This window comes from Adiantum capillus-veneris, chromosome 25 (genome assembly GCF_014529385.1).
Source record: "Adiantum capillus-veneris isolate H3 chromosome 25, ASM1452938v2, whole genome shotgun sequence".
Taxonomy (NCBI): Eukaryota; Viridiplantae; Streptophyta; class Polypodiopsida; order Polypodiales; family Pteridaceae; genus Adiantum; species Adiantum capillus-veneris.
In genome coordinates this window covers 2,225,351-2,249,863 of record NC_140955.1, presented here as the reverse complement: position 1 = coordinate 2,249,863, position 24,513 = coordinate 2,225,351, and the positions used below count along the sequence as shown (strand labels likewise).

Here is a 24,513-nt window from a genome sequence, read left to right as displayed (position 1 = left end):
CTACCTACCCCCTCGCCCTAGCCCTCGCCCTCCCCCTCCCACCTACCTACCCCCTCACCCTCGCCCTCCTACCTACCCCTCGCCCTCTCCCTATCTCCCTCGCCCTCGCCCTCCCCCTACCTACCCCTCGCCCTCCCCCCTACCTACCTACCTACCTACCTCGGATTTCAAGCATTCACTTGGGTACTACCTACCCACCCCTCGGCTTTCAAGCATTCACCTGCGCTCCTTGTGGCTCTTAAGCATCCCGTTGTTGTTAATGCTTTTTGTTCTGCCATTAAGATAGAGCTTAACCTCACCTGCGTTATTACTCGAGCTTCTGATCATCAGTCTTTTCATCAATTTCATCTGCAAGTGAGGACCATGTCATTTTCTTCTCACTATGGTTATGGAGGATAAAGATGCGCTGGATCCAAACCGAGCATATCTCTTTGCTGAGGAGCCAAGCTGTCTGTTTTGCCGATTGGGATTCTTGGACTATGCAATCATATTGGGTTCTTGCCTATTAAAAGGCTTAAGGCGTTGCAAGCAGGGCACTGTTTTACTCCACTTTTGAGGCATGTAAGGTCATGGTTGGGCCTAGCACCTGCTTCAAGAAATGTACGGATGTAGTACCTAGTGGTTTTCTTTCACAGTTTTTTTCAGTATTCCTCTCACCGAGACGGTGAGCGGTCTTGTGGCGGGCAACCTGTAGTAGGGCTACAGTGTCCTTCACGGTACAGTGTCTTTCACTGGACAGGTCTAGGTTGGTTCACATTGGACGGACCCTTTGGGTTGGGGAGTGACACGTGGCAGGGTACCGATAGTGGTCTAGTGGACCTCGTGGCTAGGTCACCACATGGCTGACATTTCTGAGCCGTTGGTGGCTCTTTATGGTGGTACATATGAGTAGTAGCGGTTGGTTATTCGATTATCTTCTTCACCTCTGATTTTGTACGTAGTCGTCTAGAGTGAGTCTATTCACAGAGCACGTCTTCACAATCCCGACACATCTGAGCCTCGACACCCCCATTGTACCCGTGAGTCCTAGGCTGGAGCTGAGTGTGCTGCTACGCCAGAGTTTGTATCAGTCTTTGAGATAGTCGCGTTATATGTTCTGGTAGACTGTTGTGTCTTTGTGAGCTCTGTTGATGTCTATTGTTTCCTTTCTGTTCAGTCTGTTTGAGTGAGATTGTCACGCATATTGCACTGAGGACCACCCACTGTAGAGAGCACGACACATTATCCGCGCTACAGCGGGATGCACATTAGGCATGCTTTTATTTTGATATTTCCTTTGTTTGGCCTGCATGGTTCCATTAGCATTCGCCATCTTTGGTCTCACAAACGAAGAGGAGGGAGAGGCAACATGGTTTCCAGATACAGGAATAGCAAAGGGTGGTAGTTTCAGCAGAGATTCCTGACATTCAGACTGCATATGGCCAAATTTTCCACAACTGAAACATGCACCTGCAAATTTTCCCCATTCGAGTTTAAACGGCCTTTTGCCTACCATTGGATCACCGGAGTCAACTGTTATCTCGGACGGCATCGGCTTATCCGTATCCCACAACACAAAATCTATTGGAATTTGGAAAGGGTATCCAAATTTGGGGGGTATATCACTTTGCCCAACTGAGTAGCCAGCAGAGGCAAGAAATGCTTCCAAGTTCGTGGAAATCCAACTATTTCCACCCAGACTGGACACCTATGTCGAATCAAGCTCTGATAGTCTTTAGTCAGCGCCCATGGCAATACAAGTGTCATTTGCATATTGAAAAACAAAGGCGACATTTTCAATAATTGCGAGCGAGCTTCCATGTCTGCCAGTAACACCTCATAAAAACCACAGGCACCAAAATACACTCCTCGGACGGCTTGTCTTTTCAACAGGAAATCAACCCATTGACCTACGTCTTGTGCCGAGGGCATCTTGCCTGGGAAAAACAAAATAACCGCATTCAATGCATACTGTGCCACCGGATCCATAAGCTGTTGAACCGGAATAACCACTTCAGTAGCTGGTTCCCAAGCATTCCGAGCATCAACAAAATCCTTGGACAAACATTCTTTGATGATATTCGCAACATCCATCGAGGAAAGATCCACCTGCTTCCTACGCTTATATACAGCTTCTTCTTCCATATCCAATCAAGACTGCACTCTCTAGAACACACATCGGACTAGCACCCACTTTATATATTGTTTTTTTTTTTTTTGACTATCTAGGAAAGACTTTGCTGAACACACCGACAAAAGAAACCTCGTACTGAGAGAATATACACAGATACACCAACGGCCGCTCACACCAGAACTTGACAGAATGGCCGCGTGTAGGTGAAAACTGTCTTCAACCACCGGCGCACTCAGAAAGGCCTGCGCAGTGTTGGAGTTACACATGGCAGAGTCGCGCGATAAACAACACACACACACACACACACACACACACACACACACACACACACACACACATCGAATTGACACAGTTGACATAAGGCAGCAGATTGCATAGAGGTTGCACCTCGTGCAGGGTTCTGACAGCAGGTAATGGCAGGTTCCCACAGCTCTCGCCTGCTACAGTCAAGTGCAGTCACTGGCACGTAGGCAGAGGACAGTCAGGGCAGAGCTCCATAGGACTGGGGACGCGCACGCAGGAGAGGAGCGACCACAGATGCTCGCGCGACGAAGAGCTGGCAAAAAGAACGCACGGCAGAGCAGAGCGATGGAAGGACTTCTCTCGCGTCACACACACACCTTGGGTAGAAAACACACACGCACTCACACACACACACACACACACACACACACACACACACACAAAAAGATACAATCAAGAACAACCAAGAAACACACACACTCGCACTCTCTCTCACACACACGTTAAAAGATACACACACTTTTTTTCATAAATCTGATTTGATTAATTTACAAGTGGGAAACCTCAAGGCTTGGAAAAACCACCAAAAAGATCACAAAGAGAAGAACACAACTGTGTTTTGCGATTTAAAATCGCTAAAAGAAAACATAAAAGAGTTGCAAGATTTCCAGGTATAACACACACACACACACACACACACACACACACACACACACACACACACACACACACACACACACACACACACACTTTTTTTGTAAATCTGCTTTGATTAATTACAAGTGGGAAACCTCAAAGCGAGGAAAACCCACGAAAAGAAAGGGATATAAAAAACGAAGCACTATGAGGCTTCGAAGGCTAGAAACAGTCAAAGTAAATCCTGTAGGTATCAAGAGTGATGTCTCCAGCGTCATAGGCAAAATGCAGCGCTTGACCAAGAGATAATTTGAAATAGGAAAGGGATCAACATAAGTGATTTGGAACATTAAGGAGTTCCTATGGTGCCAGATGGCCCACAGTCCAAAATCTGGCCCAGCTAAAGAACACTGCAAACTGAGATTGCGGTGATTGGAGCACCCCAAAAAGCCAAAAGCGTGTGTGAAAAGAGCCGGAAGGAAAACAAAGCCGAAGAGTAGTCAACACTTGTTGAATGAAGGCTCTGGAGTGACGACAACGCCATAGTAAGTGTGGCACAGTCTCCTCAGCCTCAAGGCATCTGAAAGGCGCAATATGCCGAGCATGTAACACACTGCTGACAGGTAGAGCTCCCACCAAGAAGCGCCACAAGAAAACACGTTCCTTGACAGGCAGATGACTCGACCAAATGCGAGACAATGTGTGTTGCCACCACAAGGATGACTCAGAAAGCGACCACAGCTGATTACCCTGATGCACAATCCATACATTAGACTGAAGGATGGCATAGACATTGCTAGCTGAGATGCAGTCCAATCTAGTAGTAGCCAGATTCCAGTCAGAGAAGCGAGAGTCCACATCCAAAGGAGGTATGGGTGAATGAGCAGCAAGCATCCTTTGAATCTCCTGCCAGAGAAGAGAATAGTGAAGACTCAACCCAAAGCGGGACATTGCATCAGCGAACGAAAGAACATAACCCGAGTCATCAGCCACCTAATGCACCCGACAGATTCCTTTTTGGGAAAGAAAATACGCTTGGCGAGGAGACAGTTGAACCAAAGTCGAAGCGAAAGCCTTGGTCCAATACAGACTCTCTAAGCGAAGAGAGTGCAAAGGATTGTCGACCATTCCAAGCCAAATGCAAGTGACAACCTTCCAATCAACAATCAGAGAAGAAGTAAAGGGACATCCAGGAATATGTCCTTCAAGCTTCCCAAAAACAACATCCCAATAAGTCGGTTTCCAATGGCCAAAAGATGGGTGACAATGTGCGCACACAAATGTGTGATCATGAGGGCTCAAGGTTGCTGTTGCTCCACCAAAACTGGCAACAACATACCTTTCCGAGCCAGAAGATGACGTCGCAAGTCCAAAATATTTAACCCTCCAAGCCGCTTGGGAGAACACAGCTTGTCCATAGATAGAAGCCGAAGACCCTTCTTGCTAGAGGAGGTCCGCCAAAAATGCTCGAAAATATTGGACAGGAGGGATTGCAAACGCAACCGAGGCTTGGATAACAAAGGTAAGTAAAACTGCACATAAGCCACAAGGATGCATTGGACAATCGTGAGACGCACATGAAGTGGTCACGTGGACAATTTCCAATAATTCAACTTGGAATGCAGACGTTGGAGCACCTGCACCCAATCCAGTTTTTGCATAGCCGATACATTCCAACCCAGCGGATAACCCAAATGGCGAACTAGAATGTGGAGGAACAATCTCCCCAGGCAACAATATCTTATGCCAGTCACACTCTTTCAGAGGCAGTAGCTTGGATTTGCAAAAGTTAACTTTGAGACCTGCTACCAATCCAAACAGGTGAAGAGTATGCATAATTTGCTGTACATCGTCATAGTTTTTGCGAGCAAAGAGTCATCTGCATAAGCCTGACCAGCAAACTGCTGTCCCGAAGGTACATCAGGCCATGTAGCCTACCAATAGAAGTCAAGGAATCCAAATACATAAACAAGGGATGAGTAGCAATCGCATAAAGCAAAGCACTCAGAGGGCAGCCCCATAGAAACAGGGGACGGGGGGACGCGGCCCATTTATGCGGGGACGGGATGGGGGACGCCTGGACGAAAACGGGGACGTCTTTTTGGGACGTGGGCACGTCCCTCACAGGGGACGGGTGGCGGGACGGGTCCCGGGACCCGGGTCCCCGATGACACCGCCGGATGGGACGCGGGCAGGGGGCTGGTTGCTTGGGCGGGAGCTCTTTCTACTTAAGAGTACCCAAGCCTCAAGGCTCATACCCAAGCCTCAAGGCCACTTCCTTGAAGTTCCCATTGCCCAAGCCTTGCAAGACTCAAGTGCCAAGAGCCAAGTTTGAAGTTGCCCTCCGACTCCCCGAGGCTCTGCCCTTGAGTGGCGAGTCTCTTGATTCTCGAGTCTCTTTCTCCTCTCTCTCTCTCTCTCTCTCTCTCTCTCTCTCTCTCTCTCATCTCCCCTCCTCTCCAAGTCGAAGGCTTGAGCCTTGAATCCTACCCCTTTGTCCTTCTCTTCAAGATTTCTCTAATATCTATGTACATCATTATGTTTTGCCCTTTGGCTAGGATGTTGATGCTTGATCACCACACCAATGGTGTACCGTGTTGCGCACTCCGCACGCTCTTTGTTATATTTTGGTATTATTGTAATATGAGTGCGCACTCCGCACGCCCTTTGTTATATTTTGGTATTATTGTAATATGAGTGCAAAACACACTTTTTCTTTGCAATCTTGTGCTCTTAGTGTTCACTGTTGTCTCAATATTAAATTTGCAAAGAACTAGTGTTTATTAAAGCGCGTCCCCTGTTTTGCCATGTCCCCCGTCCCTTGGACCCGCCACGTCCCCAAGACCCGTCCCCGTCCCCATGTGACTATGGACAGCCCTGCCTTACCGATCGTCCCCAAGGCCAAGATTCTGTGAGAGATCCATCCAGCACGCCTGCAGAAGTGTTGTGTGCATACAAGCAAAGCACGACATGGGATAGCCTAGGCCCAAAGCCCAAGTGTTGCATGGTATCTGCAATATAATCCCAAAGAACTGTATCAAATACCTTTTCAATGTCGACCTTCATGACCAAGACATCCTGTCGAGTGTATTTTGCATATTCCATTCCAATGATGGCATTTGTGAGGTTATCAGTAATTTGACGTCGTGGAATGAAGCCGTATTGAGATTGATGCAAGCCTTTATGCAAAAAGCACTTGAGTCGGTTAGTAAGCATTTTTGCCATTAATTTATATACCGCAGGCATGAGTGTAATAGGCCGACAATGAGAGAATTCTTCACACAATGCATGCTTAGGTATTAGCTTGAGCAAACCTTCTTTCCAAGAGGATGGCAATTCCTCCTGTTCCCAAGCTGTATTCATCATGAACAACAGAGGCAGCTTCAAATAATCCTAGAAAGACAAGAAAAATTCCACAGAGAGACCATCCCAACCAGGAGCTCTCCATTGACCCAAATCAAGTAAGCTGGCACATAATTCCGACTCAATGAAAACAACTTCCAAGTCTTGAGCCTGCCGCATCGAAAGAACGAGAGCAACATGCGATAGAAACATGCGGCGCGCTTGGCGAGCTTCTCTCGTGGGAGAAGAAGGGGCCTCAAAAATCTTGCCATAACGAGTGTAGGGCTAGTGCCAACTCTCAGAAAGTGGAGGTCCACTTCCCTGACGGTAATTTAACTCTCCGTATAGCTTGAGACTGCTTGGAGATGCAAATGCTGGAAGAATTGTTTAGAAGCACATCCTTTATCTGCAAAAGTCTGTTGACGAGCTCGAGTCTACCATTTGGCCAATTTCCTCTCATCATTGTACTGTGACATAGCGTGAGCAAAAAGCAACTCAGTCATTTGAGTGGCAGTAAGAGAAGAATGATTAGCCAAGTACATTAATTTGCTACAAGCATCCCTTGCCTGATTAACCTGTTCCCTTAATTGTGACAAATAATCCCTGCCATAATTCTGGATAACACATTCAACAACAGAACAAAGCGGAACTAGGCTATGTCCATATCAACATACATCTGGGCGATCAAAGGCGGAATGACATCCACAATCATAGCGCGAAAAGGCTCATGCTTGAGATAAGCAGTATTGACATGCAAAAGTCTCTTCTTGGGTAGGCGGTCATCGACATCAAAAGCGCCAAAACTAAGTTTCAAGCATACGGGAAAATGATCCGAGAGACACATAGCATAATCAATCCTCATCTCGCATACAAAGTCATCATACTGTTGCATGTGAAAACGATACCAACGATCCAGCCGAGCGCGATACATAGATTGAGCATTATGCTGAAAAGTGACTCCTGATCAGCCGCATGCAAAAAGGACCACAAATCAAGCCCATTACAGGTCGACATAAATTGGTCCCATGATTGCCGTTCCATATGAAGCACGTGAGAATGGCCTGTAGTATTATCCGCAAGGTTTGGTGCATTATTAAAATCCCCGCAGAGAAAGGCATTGGAACGCCAACAATAAGAGGAGATATCACTTTACAATCGTGCCCTATCTGCAGAAGTTGTGTATGCATATAATCCTCCAACTTCGAAAACTTTCCCATTAACAATACATTGGACGATCATCCATCTCCCAGCCGGGTCATTGAAAACCAAGGTCGGAAAGAGTTCACGTCGAACAAGTATAAGCACTCCAAAATAGCCAGCTAATCGTGCATAAGCTATCCAATAACCCGCAAAGTAAGAAGTATGTCTTGCAAATTGATGTTGGTTATGCTCTTGAAGAACCACAATGTCTGCTTTACATGCATGTACATAGTGCCAGGTAAGCCACTACTTGTCGTGATTGCATAACCCACGCACATTATAGGAAATGCAATTCAAAGAACTATGCATTCTATATGGTATATACGGTGGGCGAGGAAATGGGAAAAAAGGGGGGGAGAAAACTCAAGTACCAGTGCCCATCGACACATCCTCCCCAACTGTAGGTACTTGAGGAGGTGGGTCAAGACCTGGATCCAGATGATTGAAAATAAAGGCACCTTGCGATGAAGAGGCTTCTCCTGTAACAACTTCCTTGTAAGAGCGAACCACCTTGTCCCAAGTTTCAGCCAAAGAAGTGTTGTCATTACAAGGGAGTTTTTTTTGAACAACATTCTTCAAAGGGGGCACATAGTTACGAGAAGATGCCGGAATACGGGCTGTAGCAGCTTTAGCGGGTTTCTTGGGCACCAACCAAGTTTGAGAGGTCGAAACATGTTCTTTTCCCTTGTCTTTAATATTTGGAGAAGCAGAAAGTGCAGACAATTGTAATTGTTTCTCTTTGCCTTTATTCACCCCAGCTGTCGGGGAGGAGGTTGAAGCACCTTTGGTTTGAATCTCAAAAGATTTCGGAGGTGATCGAGGTTGAGGAGTAGGGACAGTCGAAGGAGGTGGTTGCAGATTTGGTTTCGGACATTCGGATTGCATATGGTCAAATTTGCCATAGCGGAAGTAAGAATTTCCAAACCTACCTCATTTAAGCTTGAATGGACGCTTTCCAACCACTGCATCCCCAGAATCGATCGAAATACCTGCTAGTGTGGGGATATCTGTGTCCCACAGAATACAAAAACGGTTAGTGTTTGCGTCCAGCTTAGGAGGGCAAATGACTTTGCCCAGCTGAGCAGCCAACAAAGGAAGAAAGTGACACCAAGTGCCAGGAAAGTCGACGACCTCAACCCAGACGAGACACTTGTGACGAATGAGACTCTGATAGTCCTTGGTGAGAGCCCAAGGCAGTACATGAGTCATCTGGGTATTGAAAAAAAGAGGAGACATTTCAAGCAGAGCATCCCGAGCATCCATGTCGGCCAACAAGACTTCATAGAACCCTTGCGCGCCAAAGTAAACCCCTCGGATTGCTTGCCGTTTGAGTAGGAAATCAACCCATTGGCCTACATCCTGAGCCGTAGGCATTCTACCCTGGAAAAAAAGAATCACTGCATTAAGAGCATATTGAGCAACAGGATCCATAAGCTCCTGTATAGGGATGCGCACTTCCATGACAGGAGCGGATCCTTCCCAGGCTTGACGTGCATCCTCGAAGTCCTCATGCAAACTTTCTTTGATAAGGCTTAAAGCATCCATATCCGAAGATACCATGGCTTCCCGACGCTTGTATATACACTAATCAAGCGTATCCATGTGAAGGTCACACACACACACACACACACGCACTCTTTTTTTTGGGGTTTTTTATATTTGCTGTTGACACACGAGGCTCTGGTTGTACAGAAACACTCACACCTCTCTCGCACACACAAAACGACAGGAGGACTGCGTGGAGGCGAAATCAAACTTCAACCACTGGTGCGCTATGAAGGGCCTGCACAGGGTAGACGTTGTACAGAACAGAGTTGCACGACAGACGAGTGGTTGAAGGATTTACCACACCCAAATCCCCCACGCGTGCACACACAGACACACACACACACACCCACATGACACCCACACACCCACACGCTCGCAAGGAGCTGTCAATAGATGTTGAAACACCAACGTTGCTGACGAGGGCTTGCGCGCGCGCACACACACAGACACACACTCTCTTGTAAATCTATTTGATTAATTTACTAGTGGGAAACCTCAAAGTGAGGAAAACCCACCGAAAGGGTAATGTACAAGGGGAAGAACACAGAACTACTCAGGTGTACAGAGTAGCTAGAAACATTCATAGGAAAGCCGATGTATCTCTGCGGTGATATCACCAACTTCCAAAGCAAACCGTAACGATTGCCTAAGGGAAAGCTTGAAGAGTGGGAACGGGTCTGCATGAATACGATGAAACATGTAAGCATTACGCTGACTCCATAGGGTCCAATAAGCCCAGTATCTAACCCACATAAAGAAGACCACAAAACGCTCTAGTGTCGGTGAGAAAATGCCAAATACCTAGAACCGTTTGTGAAAAACAAGCCTAGGAAAGCAGAGCCGCATATACATGGTGAAGGAAGTCTCTAGTAATGTAGCAATCCCACAGCAAGTGGCAAATGTCCTCTTCTGCAGTGGAGCAACGGACGCAAGAGGAGGGGCGAATATGACGCGCCCTAAGAAAAGTGCCAACAGGAAGCACTCCAAGCAAACAACGCCAAAGAAACAGTCGCTCCTCTCTCTCTCTCTCTCTCTCTCTCTCTCTCTCTCACACACACACACACACACACACACACACACACACACACGCACGCACGCGTCTGCATACATAGGAATATTAGCTTTTCAGTTGGGTGTGATTTCAGAAGTCATCATGACAATATAAATTACAAGGATTGCAGTCTTTAGGGGAATTCGTAGATATGACTGTATGTGACAGTCTGAAGCAATGAAGAGGCACTGCAATCCCTATGGATCCCAGGCTCTGTTTGAAGACTGTGGGTAATTACAGAAACTGCAGCTGGCATAAGGGCAGCAGTGTTAGAACTCATGAATTGGTAGCATTGAAAACTAGAGTAAAATTTACTTGCTGCAGTAAGATGTCATTTCTATGAATATAGCCTGCATTTACATTGTTATTTTGATTGCTTTGACTAGTTTTTGAATAGAGGCAGTGAGAAAATGTCAATGTTTTCAATGTGATAGGTGATATCTTACAAGCATGACTCTTCTGGCCGGGTGCTATACGAGGCAACAGCTTGTGTAACTCTACTACTGACTCGCCTTGCATTAGGTCTAGCAAAGCTCATCTCAACTGGAGCACACAGGAATGATGAAGCTGCTAGCCAAGAAGGAAATATCATGTCTCAAATTGTTGGTCAAGCCAAATCGCTAGACACAATGGAGCAGTTGTGTCTATGCCTTACCATAGCTGGGTCAAATATTGGTTCTGGTGCAGGTTCTTCTGCTCCTGTTGCTGCAGAAGCCTGCAAAGCTATCTGGGGACTAATCAGTGCACTCAATGTAATTTCCACAAGAGGTCAGAAGCAAAATTTCCCTCTGGCACAGATACGAGCAAATAGAGAAGTAAAGCCAGATGGAATGGAAAGTATGGAGTCTAGGACAGAGAGTGCAATCAAGCCACAAATTGAGCAAGTTGCAGAAGCCCTAATGAAGTCAAGAGACATTCAGGTTGCAGTTTGCTACGCCCTTTTGCATGGATCTGAGTCTGGACTCTCATCAGTTATCCAGGTTCAATCTCTTGCCTTATTTTTTTTATAAAGTAAATGTCTACTCCGAAGGTGCATTTCTTGTAATGATTTTGGCAGGCCTTTTGATAATCTTATATGACTATTGTTTCACAGATTTTATTGCGTTGCTGTCAGATGTCTCCTCGTGTTTGTGATGTATTGTCTGGAATCTCTCAATATGATTTTGCCAGCTTTGCTAATGGTGGGGTTGATGGAACAGCTGTAGCAGCTATATTCAGATTAGTGCTACTTTGTTCAAACGCGGCAGCTGCTAAAGAGACAGGTTCTCAAACTGCAACAGATTCTGAAAGCACAGCAAAAAGTTCCTCTTTTGAAAATCTTGCTACTCAGTCCTGCTTGTTGCTCTCAGCAATAGCTCAGGGCCTAAGAATACTTGGCAGACATGGTGCTTCATGCATGCTAACTAGCTTGCAGCCCAAGCAGCATGATCGGCTTGTGGCCATGGCACACCTTGCAGCTCCTGAAAGAGTTGTATCCGAAATAACATCAGTGCAACTTGGTGCAGCAGCTACCCTTGCTTTAGCATCCATCTTGCTTCTTGAACGCACTCCCACAAATGTGCCTGCCGTTTGTTCGATTGCAGAAGCACCCTCAAACTTTATTCCTCAAATCTCTGGGATTCGCAGTCTAATATTGCCATCTGATTCTGAGATCAATGAGTTAAAGCCTGGGTTAAAGACACAGGATGGAATGCTGACTAGCTGGCATGGTTTTCAAGATGGATATGTTGGAGCCTTAAAACTATGGATCAATTGGGGTGGCATATTGTCTATAGAACAAGCATGCTCTTCAAATATTCCCCAGGTTTTAATACTTCTACTAGCTGGAGGGCATGACACTACCAGAAAACATGGACCCCAATTGTCTGCAATAGGACTATCACCTGGAGGGGTACTATGGGCTCTGTCTGTTCTTCATTCTTGTTTGCCGGGTGGGGCTTTCAGAGAGGTCCTGTTTACCAAAGAATCACTTAATGTGGTACTGAGCTTAATGGGTGAACCTCATCTTGCTTGCCTTCGAGTTTGGGAAGGGTTTGGTGGTGGAATGACAGGTGTACGAGAGACCGTTAATCTGATTGTTGACATCTTAGAATTTCCCTTTGCTGCAACACAGCATTCTTCGAATTCACCTTTAACATCATCTTCTCTTATACATAGTGTAGCACCAGGGACCAATTCCATTCTATCAAGGAAGGGCTTTGAAAATGGGGAAATGGTGAAGGCAATTGCAACAGAACTACCGCATTATTTACAAATACTACAAGAGGTAATCGATCACTTTAATCAGAATGTGCACCACGTGACATGCAGAGTTAAAAAAGTCTCAATCTTGCGGGTAGCTAGCTGCACTCGCATTGCACCAATAATCTTGTGAGCACTGTTAATGTTGTGCAAATACATTGGACCTCACTTCATGAAGATGTGCCTGAATTCGTGTTTATATTGTTCTTCTCACCATGGCCATATCATCCAAGGAACTTAGTGAGTCTGGTTTTACAGGTGTACGTTATTGGGCCACTTGTAGATTGTTTGAAGCTGCTTGATATCAAGGACTTTTTCAAACCTGTGTCTCTGATCGTGAGACTAGTTCAGAATTCGAAAAACTTTGCTGATGGATCACTAAAACAAGGATTTTTGTCCTCTGCTCTACTAGCCAAAATGTTAAATAAGGACAGTCCCAAGGAAGTGGTTTTGGATGTGCTAATTATTGTCTCAGATCTGGCCAGACTGTCCAAGGTATTTCATCTGAATCATCTGTGGCATACAATGTTTCATACAAAAAATCCCTGAAGTTTTGAGAGGGGACTTGAATGTTCAATTTGGTGAAAAGTCTCAAAAAGTCAGTTATTTATGGTCTATCATCCATAATTGACTCATGCCTCTTGATGGATTCACACTCAAAGAGATTAATTAGTTTTCTTGTGACAACCGCTATTTGTAATTGTTAATAGGCAACAATGTTGAAAGGAGTTTTACCATAAGCGGATTTTCAGCCTTGTTCTCTGAGGTGGTCAGTATTGATATGGAGGTCCACTCAATGTCTTGAATGCCACCAAACTTCCATTCGGGCCTCAGCTGATGGTGTGCAAGTTGCTGGAAGATGTGGAACTATCTTGTATCAGGTGAAATCGACCACTCGTAACCATTGAAGAATAGAAGTTAGTGTAATGGGGAGGCAACTGAGCCAAAAGCTGAATGGCCATGTCATTCGGACTGATCTTCTTGCCGATACGAACCATCTCCCGCTGGAGCTCTTGCATCTTGTTGATACGGTCCCTCGAGGATGTCTGCGTGGCATCCAAGCTCCACAATTGCCCCTCCAATGCAATGCTGAATCTCCAGTAGATAGAGTCCAATATATCTCTGATCTTGGTGTCTCATAACTTTAGATAGAGGCTCCAAAACCCTCTCTAAAGAGGCAATGAAAGTGGCCATGTATCTCATAGTATGCTGTATAATGGCATATATAGTGGAGCTCTGTCTTTGACTCTCTCTGATATAATTGGAATTTGACACAACCTACCCTTAGCTGAGATAACTCCAAATTGGCCAGTCTCAATCTCCAACTTGTGAGATGATGTCCAAATCTGTCCAATATTGTCCAATAGAACATCGTAAGCGGTCTGACAAGTGAGTGCCCATGTAGGCAAGCCTAGATAAGAACCCATCCTATGTGAGTTGGAGTATATTCTTTCTGTATGTAGTAATCTTCGTGCCCAACTCCTATATAGGCTGTATTCATGTCCTCTGGGTATCCAAGTGAAACAGATCTTGTCATATAAGTCTAGTGACCTCCCTCAGTGTCATAGAGAGAGAAGTTGCATCTAGAGAATATTGAAAGGGGGGGAGCTTGCCCATAGAGAAACCATGTAGCTAGATCATGCTACCATCGATGCATACCAACATGATGTATCTCCCAGTGTTGTCAAGTGCCGTGAGGACTCCAAAGCCAACCGAGCATAAGGATCTCGTGGGAGCTCCCATAAGTTGTGTATGAATGTCACTAATCTCGTAAGTGCGTCCAGAGGAGGGGCAGCCAGATTTTCTCAGATGGTCGTATGCGGAACCGAGGCCTTAGCGTTGATCATCGTGGAGATCATGGAGATAAGTGGCCTCTCCATGTCTTGCCACCCATCTGTACATCCATGCTGACGACTATGATAATCTGCCGAGGGTCCCCATATCTGCACTGCATATAGCATAGCTGAGGCAACGAGAGTATCAAAAAGCCATTGCTTGGTGTAAAGCTCTTGGAACTGAACCTATGAACACATCCTCTTCAAACCACCCAAGGTAATTGTACATATCTGTATACTCCACTTTGTCCTGTCTACAAGTAAAACTTGGTGCTAATCGCTTGACCTATTGTGGTGTAGTACTTCCCAAGGTTAATATACGTACAGTAACATTGAGTTAACCTCTTAGTTAATCTCTCTCTTTAATCATTATAATTCCATAATGAATGCTACATTGCTGAATCCACCCGAACTTTACAGCTAGTATCTACTATCATCAACCTCTCTTTGCCATAATAATCGTCCATGGGCCACTACCCTCATGAAGTGATTAGGATTAATTAAGAGCTCAATTAGTCTCATTAGTTTGTGTGTTCATTTCATTTCTGCATAATAACCGAGGGTTTTAAAACTTTCGCATTTGCTCTTGCATGGTTACAATTGATCCAATCAATATATGTGTGCGCGTAGCGAGCATTTTGGTGTCGATTTTGGCATGCTTTGCAACTCCAATTGATTTGGTTCAAAGCCTCAAATTATTACATTATGTGTGTGTGGAGTAAGTACTCATCAAGAGCCTTCCATAGGGCCTCTAACTTTTGCATTCCAAGATCGGGAGTCCTCTCAACACCATTGCTCACTTTGTACTAATTAAGGGGTGTCTGTGAATTCTTTGTGTGTAAAGCATTGCTAAAGCTGAGAACGTCTTGCCCGTATGGAGACACCTAACTTATGGTGTGTGAATCAAAAGAGGAGTTGACTCCTTGGTGGCATTGTTGGTTTTTTCATGTGTGAAAGCAACCCTTAAATAGAGGTTTAAATAATAAATTCCCTTTTAAAAAAAAAAGACTTGGAGGGGAGGCCTCAAGCCATAGGGAGGCCAATTCAAAGGTGCCCAATCATGTTGGATAGCACCTGAGACTTGCGACTGTCGACTCCGACCACTAGTGTCCTACTGCTCACGTCCTACCCACGATGCCCTATTGCTCTGGTGAAGCGATCGAACAATCTTGCTGCCCTGACCTGCCCTCGGACTTCAAGGGGTCCTCAATCTAGCTCATAGAGTACCAGTTCCGGACGCCTCCACACTTCTTGGATGCCCAAAGAACCCTACGGCAGCAGTCCTGCGGCAATACATACAAAAGGCTTAAAACTAGCACTAATTCTTCTTTGGAGGTTCTTCCCACTTGCAGCTAGAAGTAGAAAAACGCTCTTCCAGAGGGGTTTTCCACATATGTAGCAAAGCAACACCTCCTCGAAGATTCCAAAACAAAGATTTCAAGGGACTTCAAAAGCTTCCATCAAATTAAAGCTCAAGAGTCATCACTAGAGCCAACATTTTGCGCGTGTACCTTAATGAACACCTGTTTATACACCACACCCTACTTTGTGCACCAAAACCAAGTAATGTATGCCAAATTTGGTTTATACTTTGATCACTATGAATGTCAATTGGCATTATGCACATTTAATAAGATTTGTAAAGGGAATAGATATCATCCTTGGACATACCAAGTGATAGGACCTTCCCTCACTCATTTGATGGAGCACCTTGGATTTTTCTCTCATGGTACTTTGTTCAAGGCGAATATTACCTACGTTACACCACATGTGATTAAGTCACCAAACTCGTAGATAACCAACAAGATGAAACACCAACCATGGGCGAACAAACAACAACAATCAATAACAATCAAGCACATGGCGACAACCAACAATGACAAAACTCTACAGATTTGTGTGGAGGTCGTCATGATGTGTTTTTGAGGAATGATGCGAGCCACCTTGAAGACTTTGAGAAGCGTTTTTGGGTTCAATAAAGCATGCTTGTACAAAGTGTACAAAGGTAGTGTGTGCAAGCTGTGTCTATGCATGCGGGCCAGTTGTGCAGGGTACATAACGTTGTAGCTTTTGTACATAAAGGTGTCAAGACTTCAAGGAGTGAGTGACTACACTTAAAGTATGAAGAGAATTGAAGTTTTTCTCAGCTTTCGGTCGTGAGTGAGGTGGGAGTTCACAAGAAGCTCCATGTTGATGTAGCCTGCGATGAAGGGTCGGGGTTTTTCTTTGGCGATGCTCCTTTATTGTACATATGCAAAGGGCAAGGGGGTTTCCTCCAAGTTTTCCATCACTTTTTCTGAGCGTTTTTGTTGAACTTTGTGAGTTCTCAAATTATGCTTGATTTGAATGGGTTTTCGTCAAGCTATGTGTATATATGGGAGCGCCTGTGGAGTCTCTACTAGCACATGGAAGGGCGTTTGAAAAGCAGTGAAGGCCTTGGTTTTATTGGCAAAATTGCAGAAACTTTCATGGGTTTTTCTCACTTTTTTTTCTTTGATTTTATCGATCTCTTAGTGCAACCCAGTATAATGGAAGTTCTAACGGTGTAGAGGGAAGCTAGCCGGCGGCAAAGAAAGCACGTGTGTGGGCATGGCTGTGGCAGATCTGGAAGAGGTGGCTGCCCCGAGATTGTGTAGAGAGATGATGCATATTGATCCCATACGCCCGTAAAAGTGATCACTGGTGGGGGAGACATGGAAGAGTCGCCATGCCTCGCCTGAGTCCTGGCTTAAAAATACCTGGTATAAATCCTGCTCTAGCTGAGCTACAAACGCCCTCTTCATTCGTCGTACCAAATGCCGAAAAGCAATCCGTGATTGCCTATGAGTAATGACTCTTAGAAGTACCTCCCTCTGAAGTCGGGCTCTGGTCTCTCTGCACTCCTCATCATACCAGCTATTTTGGGGTGTGCTCCCAAAATGTCCTCGTTGCCCAGGCTCAGTGTGTGGGTATGCCTCTGTTGCTACATCCTGTAGTGTCTCTGTCAATATATAAGTGAGCTCCCCTAAAGGTCTCCTCGGATCTTCTATGTATAAACGTCTGTAGATACCATCTATGTAGACAGAATCAGTCTTTGAAGTAAAAGTGTATTGGGTATGTGTAGGTGCCTGTCGAGTTGTGCTGAACTGGAATGAGACGGTAAACATTGTTAGCATGCTAACAACCAGGAAACGAGTGCCTCTATAGCCTTGCACGAGCCACACCATTGGAAAGAAGAACTACTGCACTGCCGAAACCACCTGTAAAGATTTATGAAGAACCCTTCTAGCGTGAAGCATACTTGGAATTAGGAGAAACCAAGGACATAAAGACGTAGTTCGTCTCAAGTAGATGTCCGTAGAGTATCCATAGGCTAAAAAATACAAAAAAAAAAAGAGAGATATGGCTATTTGAAGTTGGGGGTGTCCTATCTTATGCTAAAAAATGAGCTCCGTAGAGCATCCATAGGCTAAAAACAAATAAAAGATGAGAGAGATATGGCCATTTGAAGTTGGGGGTGTCCTCTCTTATGCTAAAAAATGAGCTCTCTGGAAAGTTTGGAGGTGTTACAGAGAATTGCAGCTATAAAATGGGGCCTCTTTTTATCTTTTATCCCAAGAGATCTTTTCTCTCTCCTCAACCGACAAGGCTCTCTTGCAAGGCTCCATTTAATTGGTTCATTTTTGGCCTCATTTGGGTAGGAAATGGGGCAGCCAATGAATTTTGAGCCAAGGAAAGGGGTGGGAGTTAGTGTCCAGTGGACCAAAAAATGGGACATGCACCTGGGCAGTTGGTGTGAAGTAAAAAATGCGCCCCCTTCTTCCCCAAGAGTCCACGAGTCCCCATAGCCAAGCTCCTCCCAAGCTCCTCTCAAGTGATACAACCCAAATGGACTCCCAACTTGCCCTATATACCCTTTGCTTTGAGCCCACTTTCCCCTATGTGGGATTATTCCATTGTCAACTGGCACCTTCCCCACACTCTTCAATTTTCTCCTTTCCCGACAGAAAATTCTCAGCCCAATCTCCTTTCAGGACCAACTTCCCAAGAGCATGGTGCATTGCTCTAGCCACTGAATGCGACGCCGTAAAGCACGACTTGGAGCCCATTACTTCGGCTATATCCAGAAATTTGAAATGTTGAGTTGGCCCAGTTGTCGCATGCATCTGCAACCACTTTTAAGTCGGGACCACCCACTTCGGACGCATATATCTCATCATGTACAATTCTGATTCACGAGCTATAAAGCACGGCTGAAAATACTTATTGAAAACTATCTTTTGGGGACTCAACTCACCCAAAACTCTAGTAACCAAGCCCAACAAAACCAAACCTTTGTACATGATTTTTTACATGATCACTCCCAAGACTCGAAGCATTATGTACACATATATACATGGGGCTAGTTAGCAAGCTTTTTGGCACGATCTAATGGTTTTATGCTCATCCAAAAAATGCCAACCCCCTTGCTTGCTTGATCATTCATGACAAGCAGAGGTTTCTAAGGTGAACAACTGTTGTAGCTCATTCCCAGAGACCTCATTTACATCCTTGGATATCTTCGCATTTTCTTCTTCCATTGATAGCATCTCGTCTGTCACAATTGTCATCAAACGTGCCAGATATTTCTTCAACCTGTAACCATTAACACGGTATTTATGCTGTGCACCACCCAAATCTGCCAACTGAAATGTCCCATTGTCAAACTTTTTCACAACAGTAAAAGGACCTTCCCACTTAATTTGAAACTTTGTCTGAAAGGTATTGTCCAACTTACTATTATATCGTAACACAAGATCACCCTTTTCAATTCCCTTATCCTTCACACATTCATTAGTCTTTATTTGAGCTTTCTTTGACACTTCCTCATAATAGCTCAAAGCCAAAACTCTGTCCAACTGCAAACGTTGCAAATCCAATAACCTTTTCTGCCAAGTATCTCTTTGCTCTTCATTTCCCAATGACAACAATTTAAGTGTAGGAATCTCCACTTCAATGGGCAATGATGCTTCCTTGCCATAAACCAAGTGGTAAGGAGAAAATCCTGTGCTCGTTTTGATAGCAGTTCTATAGGCCCATAATGCACAAGGCAACTCTGAATCCCAAGTTTTTCCATATGTTTGGGTCATCTTTGTCAAGATTCTCACCAATTCTCCATTGAACCTTTCATTGAGACCATTGCATTGTGGATAATAAAGAGAAATGTACCTGTGGTGTATATTGAGCTTTTCGCACAGGAAATCAAGCAGCTCTTCTCTAAATCCCGGTCCTCTATCAGAAGTAGTTCTAATGGCACACCAAATTTGCAGCATATACGTTCATATACAAACTTTCCCATTTCCTTACTGGTAATCTGTTTGACAGCTTTAGTTTCTGCCAAACGTGACAAATAATCCACTGTTGTCAAGATGTAAGCATTCCTTTTACTAGTCATGGGTAAGGGTCCAATCAAGACCCCATTTTTCAAACACATGAAAAGCTAGAATTGTCTTTCGTAATTCAGGCTTCAAAATTCTCTTTCCCATTTTCTGACAGGATAAACAAGATTTGCACCAATGGTTAACATCCCGCTGAATACTTGGCCACACATAGCCTTCTTGCAAAATCTTATGTAACATGATCTCCATGGCAAAATGGCCTCCACAAGATCTCTCAAGATTTTCTTCCAAGATCTTATAAATTTCTTCTTTCCAGGGCACATGACGCAATACTAAATCACTTCCCTTCATGTAAAGCACAGCGTCAAGCATACTCCCAATACTTGCTTCACAATCAACAAGGCATCTCCTTTGATTTGTAGGCATCTAATTCCCAAGTGTAAACAGATGTGCAAGCCACCCTCAAGAGTCATGTACTTTGCTTCATTGTTACTTTTTGCATCAAGTTTTAGCCCTTGTTTCCTTACAAGATTTCCTTGTGCATCATAAATCCTCTCGAAGGAGCATCATGACTTCTTCAATAAGAGCCATCAAAATATAACAAGGAAGCATTGGATATGGCAAGAGGTTCCACCTTCTTCCTTTGCACCACATGTTTCTTAATCAAAACAGGAGTCTCTATAAGTAAGTAAATCTGTCAAGGTAGTCCGAGTTCTCTCTTCCACTAAAAAGGTGAACTGAAACTCCTGCAGTTCAATAACCCATTTCATCACTGTCTTTGATATATTTGAGTTATTAAACAGCTGAGGAAACAATGAATAACTGGTGAGAAAAGTGAAGACTTTTTTAACAGGTAATGTCTAAATCGTCTGCAAGCATAAACCATACTGGTCATCACCAATTCAATTTTTGAGTAATCTCTTTCATGAGGAGTCCTCACCTTGCTAGTATAATGAACAGGTTTCATATTTTGCGATTCCCTCTTTGCAACAACATAGCCCCAATGGCATCATCTCCCACTGATGGGTTAACATAAAACTCCTTTTCCCATTCATGAGCTTGCATAATAGATAGTGTACTCAAAACTTCTTTGACTCTGTCAAAAACATCTCACAGTCATGTGTCCATGCCAATGGATCATTCTTAACCGCTTGCTGTAGTGGATATAATAATTGTGATGCCAAAGGTATGAATCGAGACATATATTTAACCTTTTGTATGAAAGTGGCCAACTGTCTTGTATCCTTTGGAGATGACAGTAGTAACAAAGCTTCCACTTTCTTTGGATCTGCTTCAATCCCATTTTCTGAAATCACATGTCCAAGAAGCTTCACTCTTTGGTTGAACCAAATGACACTTCTTAGGGTTCAACTGACCCCCGCATTCATCATATCTTGCAAAAGTCATTTCAAGCTTCTGAACATGTTCTTTCCTTGAACTGTATACACAAAAAATCATCTATGAACCCTTTGAAAAACTTCTCAAGGAACAGGGTAAGGACCCAATCCACTTTTCTTTCAAAAGCTCCAGGTCCATTTGTCAACACAAAAGGTAGGCAACAAAAATAGAAACAACCCCATGGAGTGATAAAAGTAGTTTTTTTTTTCAGTCTTCAGGAGCAAGGATAAGTTGGAAATACCCTGAATAACCATCAAATCCAGCCCCTGCATTCAAAAGTTGATCAATAAAAGGTAAGGGATGAAACCGGCCCGTGGGGCGGCAGGCTTTCGCTTTCATTCGAAATTCTTTACTTTAGACACACACAGAGAGCACTTTAGAAAGGTAACCTGCGACGGGAATTAACACTTATGCACACACACGGCTCGGAAGCTAGAATGCTCTGAGCAGACACCTACAACTTATAGGTCCCAAAATTTGCGTCCCTTTCGGTATTTCTTTATACTTTAAGAGGATAGATTACAAAGAAGAGTCCCGGGAATTCTTTACCTGTATCCAGCTAGATACCACCTGTTTTGGCAAAATTTTTGGCAGCATAACAGTCCCAAAACTTGCCCGAAACCAATTCCCTTGCTAGAACTCATTTCCACTGGCATAAACCCTCTGATTTTTGCCCAAAAATACTAAATTCAGCTCGCTGTATTTATTGGTTTTTGCCCTGTTTTCAGTCCTAAATAGGCCTTGACTTGTCCTCTAAGAGTGGGGCACTGTTCCCAATGCTTCTGGCATCCATATGGCTGCAAAACAGTCCAAAAACAGCGCATAACCAACGCTGAAAATGCACCTATAAGGTGAGGTTATCACCCTCACCGTGCCTGCTTTTGGAGTAGCAATTAGCTACTCTTGTTCCTGGTCAGAGAGGCTCTTGCCTCATCAAAAACGCATATGACCACACAGCTGTACATACGTCAAATGAAAAGCCCTTTTGTGGGGCATCACATTACTACACGTAGAGAGCAGTGTAAGGTGTTCAGGACATAACTTCTTGCACTACACTACACATGAGAGGGAAAGCTTGCACACAATAGCTCTTAACTTGTGACAGGTTCTCAATGAAGCATCTCCCCAGGATAAATCGAGCGTCCCCTCTTCTGCGCTTGATCTGTAATGCATCTGTGAACAAATAGATGCAAAAGGGGAAGAGTTCCATGGCTGTCAAAACCTGCGTATCGTTGAAAACGCAGCAAAACAGCCCTGTAAACACGCATTTGATGCCTTCCAATGTTGAAAATGAGCTCCTTGGTCTTAGGTAAAGTCATGGGAAGCTAAAAAATGCAGAGAAATGGCTGAAAATCAGAGTTAACAGCCTCCAAAACTGCTCCAAAAAGTCAGTTACGAGTTCTGTTCTCCTAGACTTGGTAAATTGGCCAAAAAGTGACACTTGGCATCCATGCATGCATTTTCTCCGCATTGGGCTTCTCGCTTAAAAATTTCTGAACTGGTGCATGAGTTGACTTTGCAGCAGAGTAATAAAATGTTTCCCTTGTCATTTTGAAGCTAATGACGTGAAAACATTTCGTGGCCCAAAATAGCAGTTCCCTAAATTTTAGGAAATGCTTCCATTGGACTCATTGGTCATTTGACTATCTTTCACCACTGGGACCACGTCCAAAAATGCAATGTAGCCTAATTCTCGGGTGATTTTCTCTGGGTGGCCCACCTTGGCACTGTTCCTTGATTGAGTCAATTTCCTAGTATCCACCAACTTATTAAGTGCGGCGAGGGGACCTAAATGACTTTGAAATGAGCTTGGACACTCTTTTACTATTGGAATTCCAGTGCCGACCAACTTCCCATCTGCAAGTGAAACTACTGTTTCACACTGGCCATACAATGTCCGACCATTTGCAACTTCAAAAAGAGGGTCCCAAAAATTAAACAAAAATCATCAGAAAGAAACCAACAACTCAAGTTAGCAATTGTCACGTCCTTGTGACAAGGGATAAGGATCTTTCTTGGTCACTGCATTTAATGGCTTATAATAAATGTAAACTCTCCAACGCCAATCTTTCTTTGGAGTGACCACTACAGGGCTCACCCATTCAGCATTATCAACTGGCACAATGAACCGTGCATCTAAAAGTTTATCCACTTCTTCCTTTAAAGCATTCATTTGATCCTTACCTATCCTTCTTAATTTCTCTCTTATTGGCTTTGCCCCTTCAACTAGTTCAATCTTCACAGGATCTCCAACAATATCCCTTATTTCTTGATATGAAGTGATGAAAAGATTTGGAAACCTGTCCAACATTGTTAAGTACTCCCTTCTTTCTCCTTGTGTCAAATCAGTACTCAACATGTTTTGAATTAACCCCTTCTTCACTGGCAATTCTTGTTTAGGTTGCATCAACTCTTCAAGCTGTTTTGAACGGCTTGAAGCATTTATATCCCCTGACACTTGCAATACTTCACTAATTTCTCTCTTCTCCACGTCCAACAACAAGAATGACACTTCACCCTCATCACTGGAACTAGAAGTAGTGCTACTTTCTGAATCTTCAGAACTCTCTTCAGTGGTAACTTCGGATTCATCATTTTTACTCACATCTTCTAGTACCAAAGGTTGCTTGGTAGTCATATCAATCATCCTTTTTTGACCCTTCTTGCCATACACATAGATTGTGCCCTTACCCCAATCTTGCACAGCACCAACATCTCTCAACTAAGGTCGTTCCAAAATGAGGAAAAGATCCCAGGTCAACTAGCATAATATGAAAGTTTACTATAACCTTCACGTTAAAGACTTCAACTTCAAAATTCTTAATGAGTCCCAAACACTTCACTTTGACATGGTTTACTAGTCGAATCCTGAACCCACAGCTTCCGCATGTAATGAGACCCAGTCTCTCGACACATGACTGTGTGATCACACAAACTTGAGCACCTCCATCAATGTAGGCCTCTCCCATGCCTAAACCTTTGTGCCAAGCGTTCACCACAGGACAAATGTCGGGTAACTCTTCCAAAGCCAGCACCTCGACTTGTCTATGCTTCAGCTCTTTCTTTGGATTCACTAATGACTTCCACTGCCTCTTAAGTTTGGGCACCATATTCATCAAGTGTCTAAAAGTACAATCTACTTTCCTCCCAATCAGGTCTTCCTTTAAACTGTAAGCTGTTTGACCTTCTCTCAAAGGTAAATTTGCTACTTCAAACCGTCTACGAGGTCTTCTCTTTCTCTTAACTTTCACATTGTCACCCTGTTTCTCTTTCCCTTTCTTCTTACTGGGGCCTGGAGCAGCATAGTCTTCTCTCTCTCTTTTGCCTACGGACATCATATCTGCTTTTCTTTCAACCCGCACAATACCCACATGATCACCAGAAGTTGAGGTCCGATTTTCCTGTTCTATACTTTGATCTCCCCGTGTATCCAATGCATAATCATTAGCCTTGTTAGGAATCTGTAGAGGAAGTAGAAACATATCACCTCCCATCCTTATTGGCCTTGGACAATGAGTGCTGATATGACCAAGTTCACCAAAATTATAA

General features: G+C 44.1%; 1 protein-coding gene across 1 annotated transcript in view; it reads left to right on the top strand.

Moving 5' to 3' along the window:
• FU (kinase family with ARM repeat domain-containing protein) overlaps nt 1–24,513 on the top strand; it is a 116,988-nt gene that overhangs the window by 51,612 nt on the left and 40,863 nt on the right. The window contains exons 17-19 of the mRNA XM_086500527.1: nt 10,568–11,113; nt 11,227–12,399; nt 12,633–12,869. Coding sequence (XP_086356653.1) covers nt 10,568–11,113; nt 11,227–12,399; nt 12,633–12,869 — 1,956 coding nt within the window. The remainder of the gene's footprint in view (nt 1–10,567; nt 11,114–11,226; nt 12,400–12,632; nt 12,870–24,513) is intronic.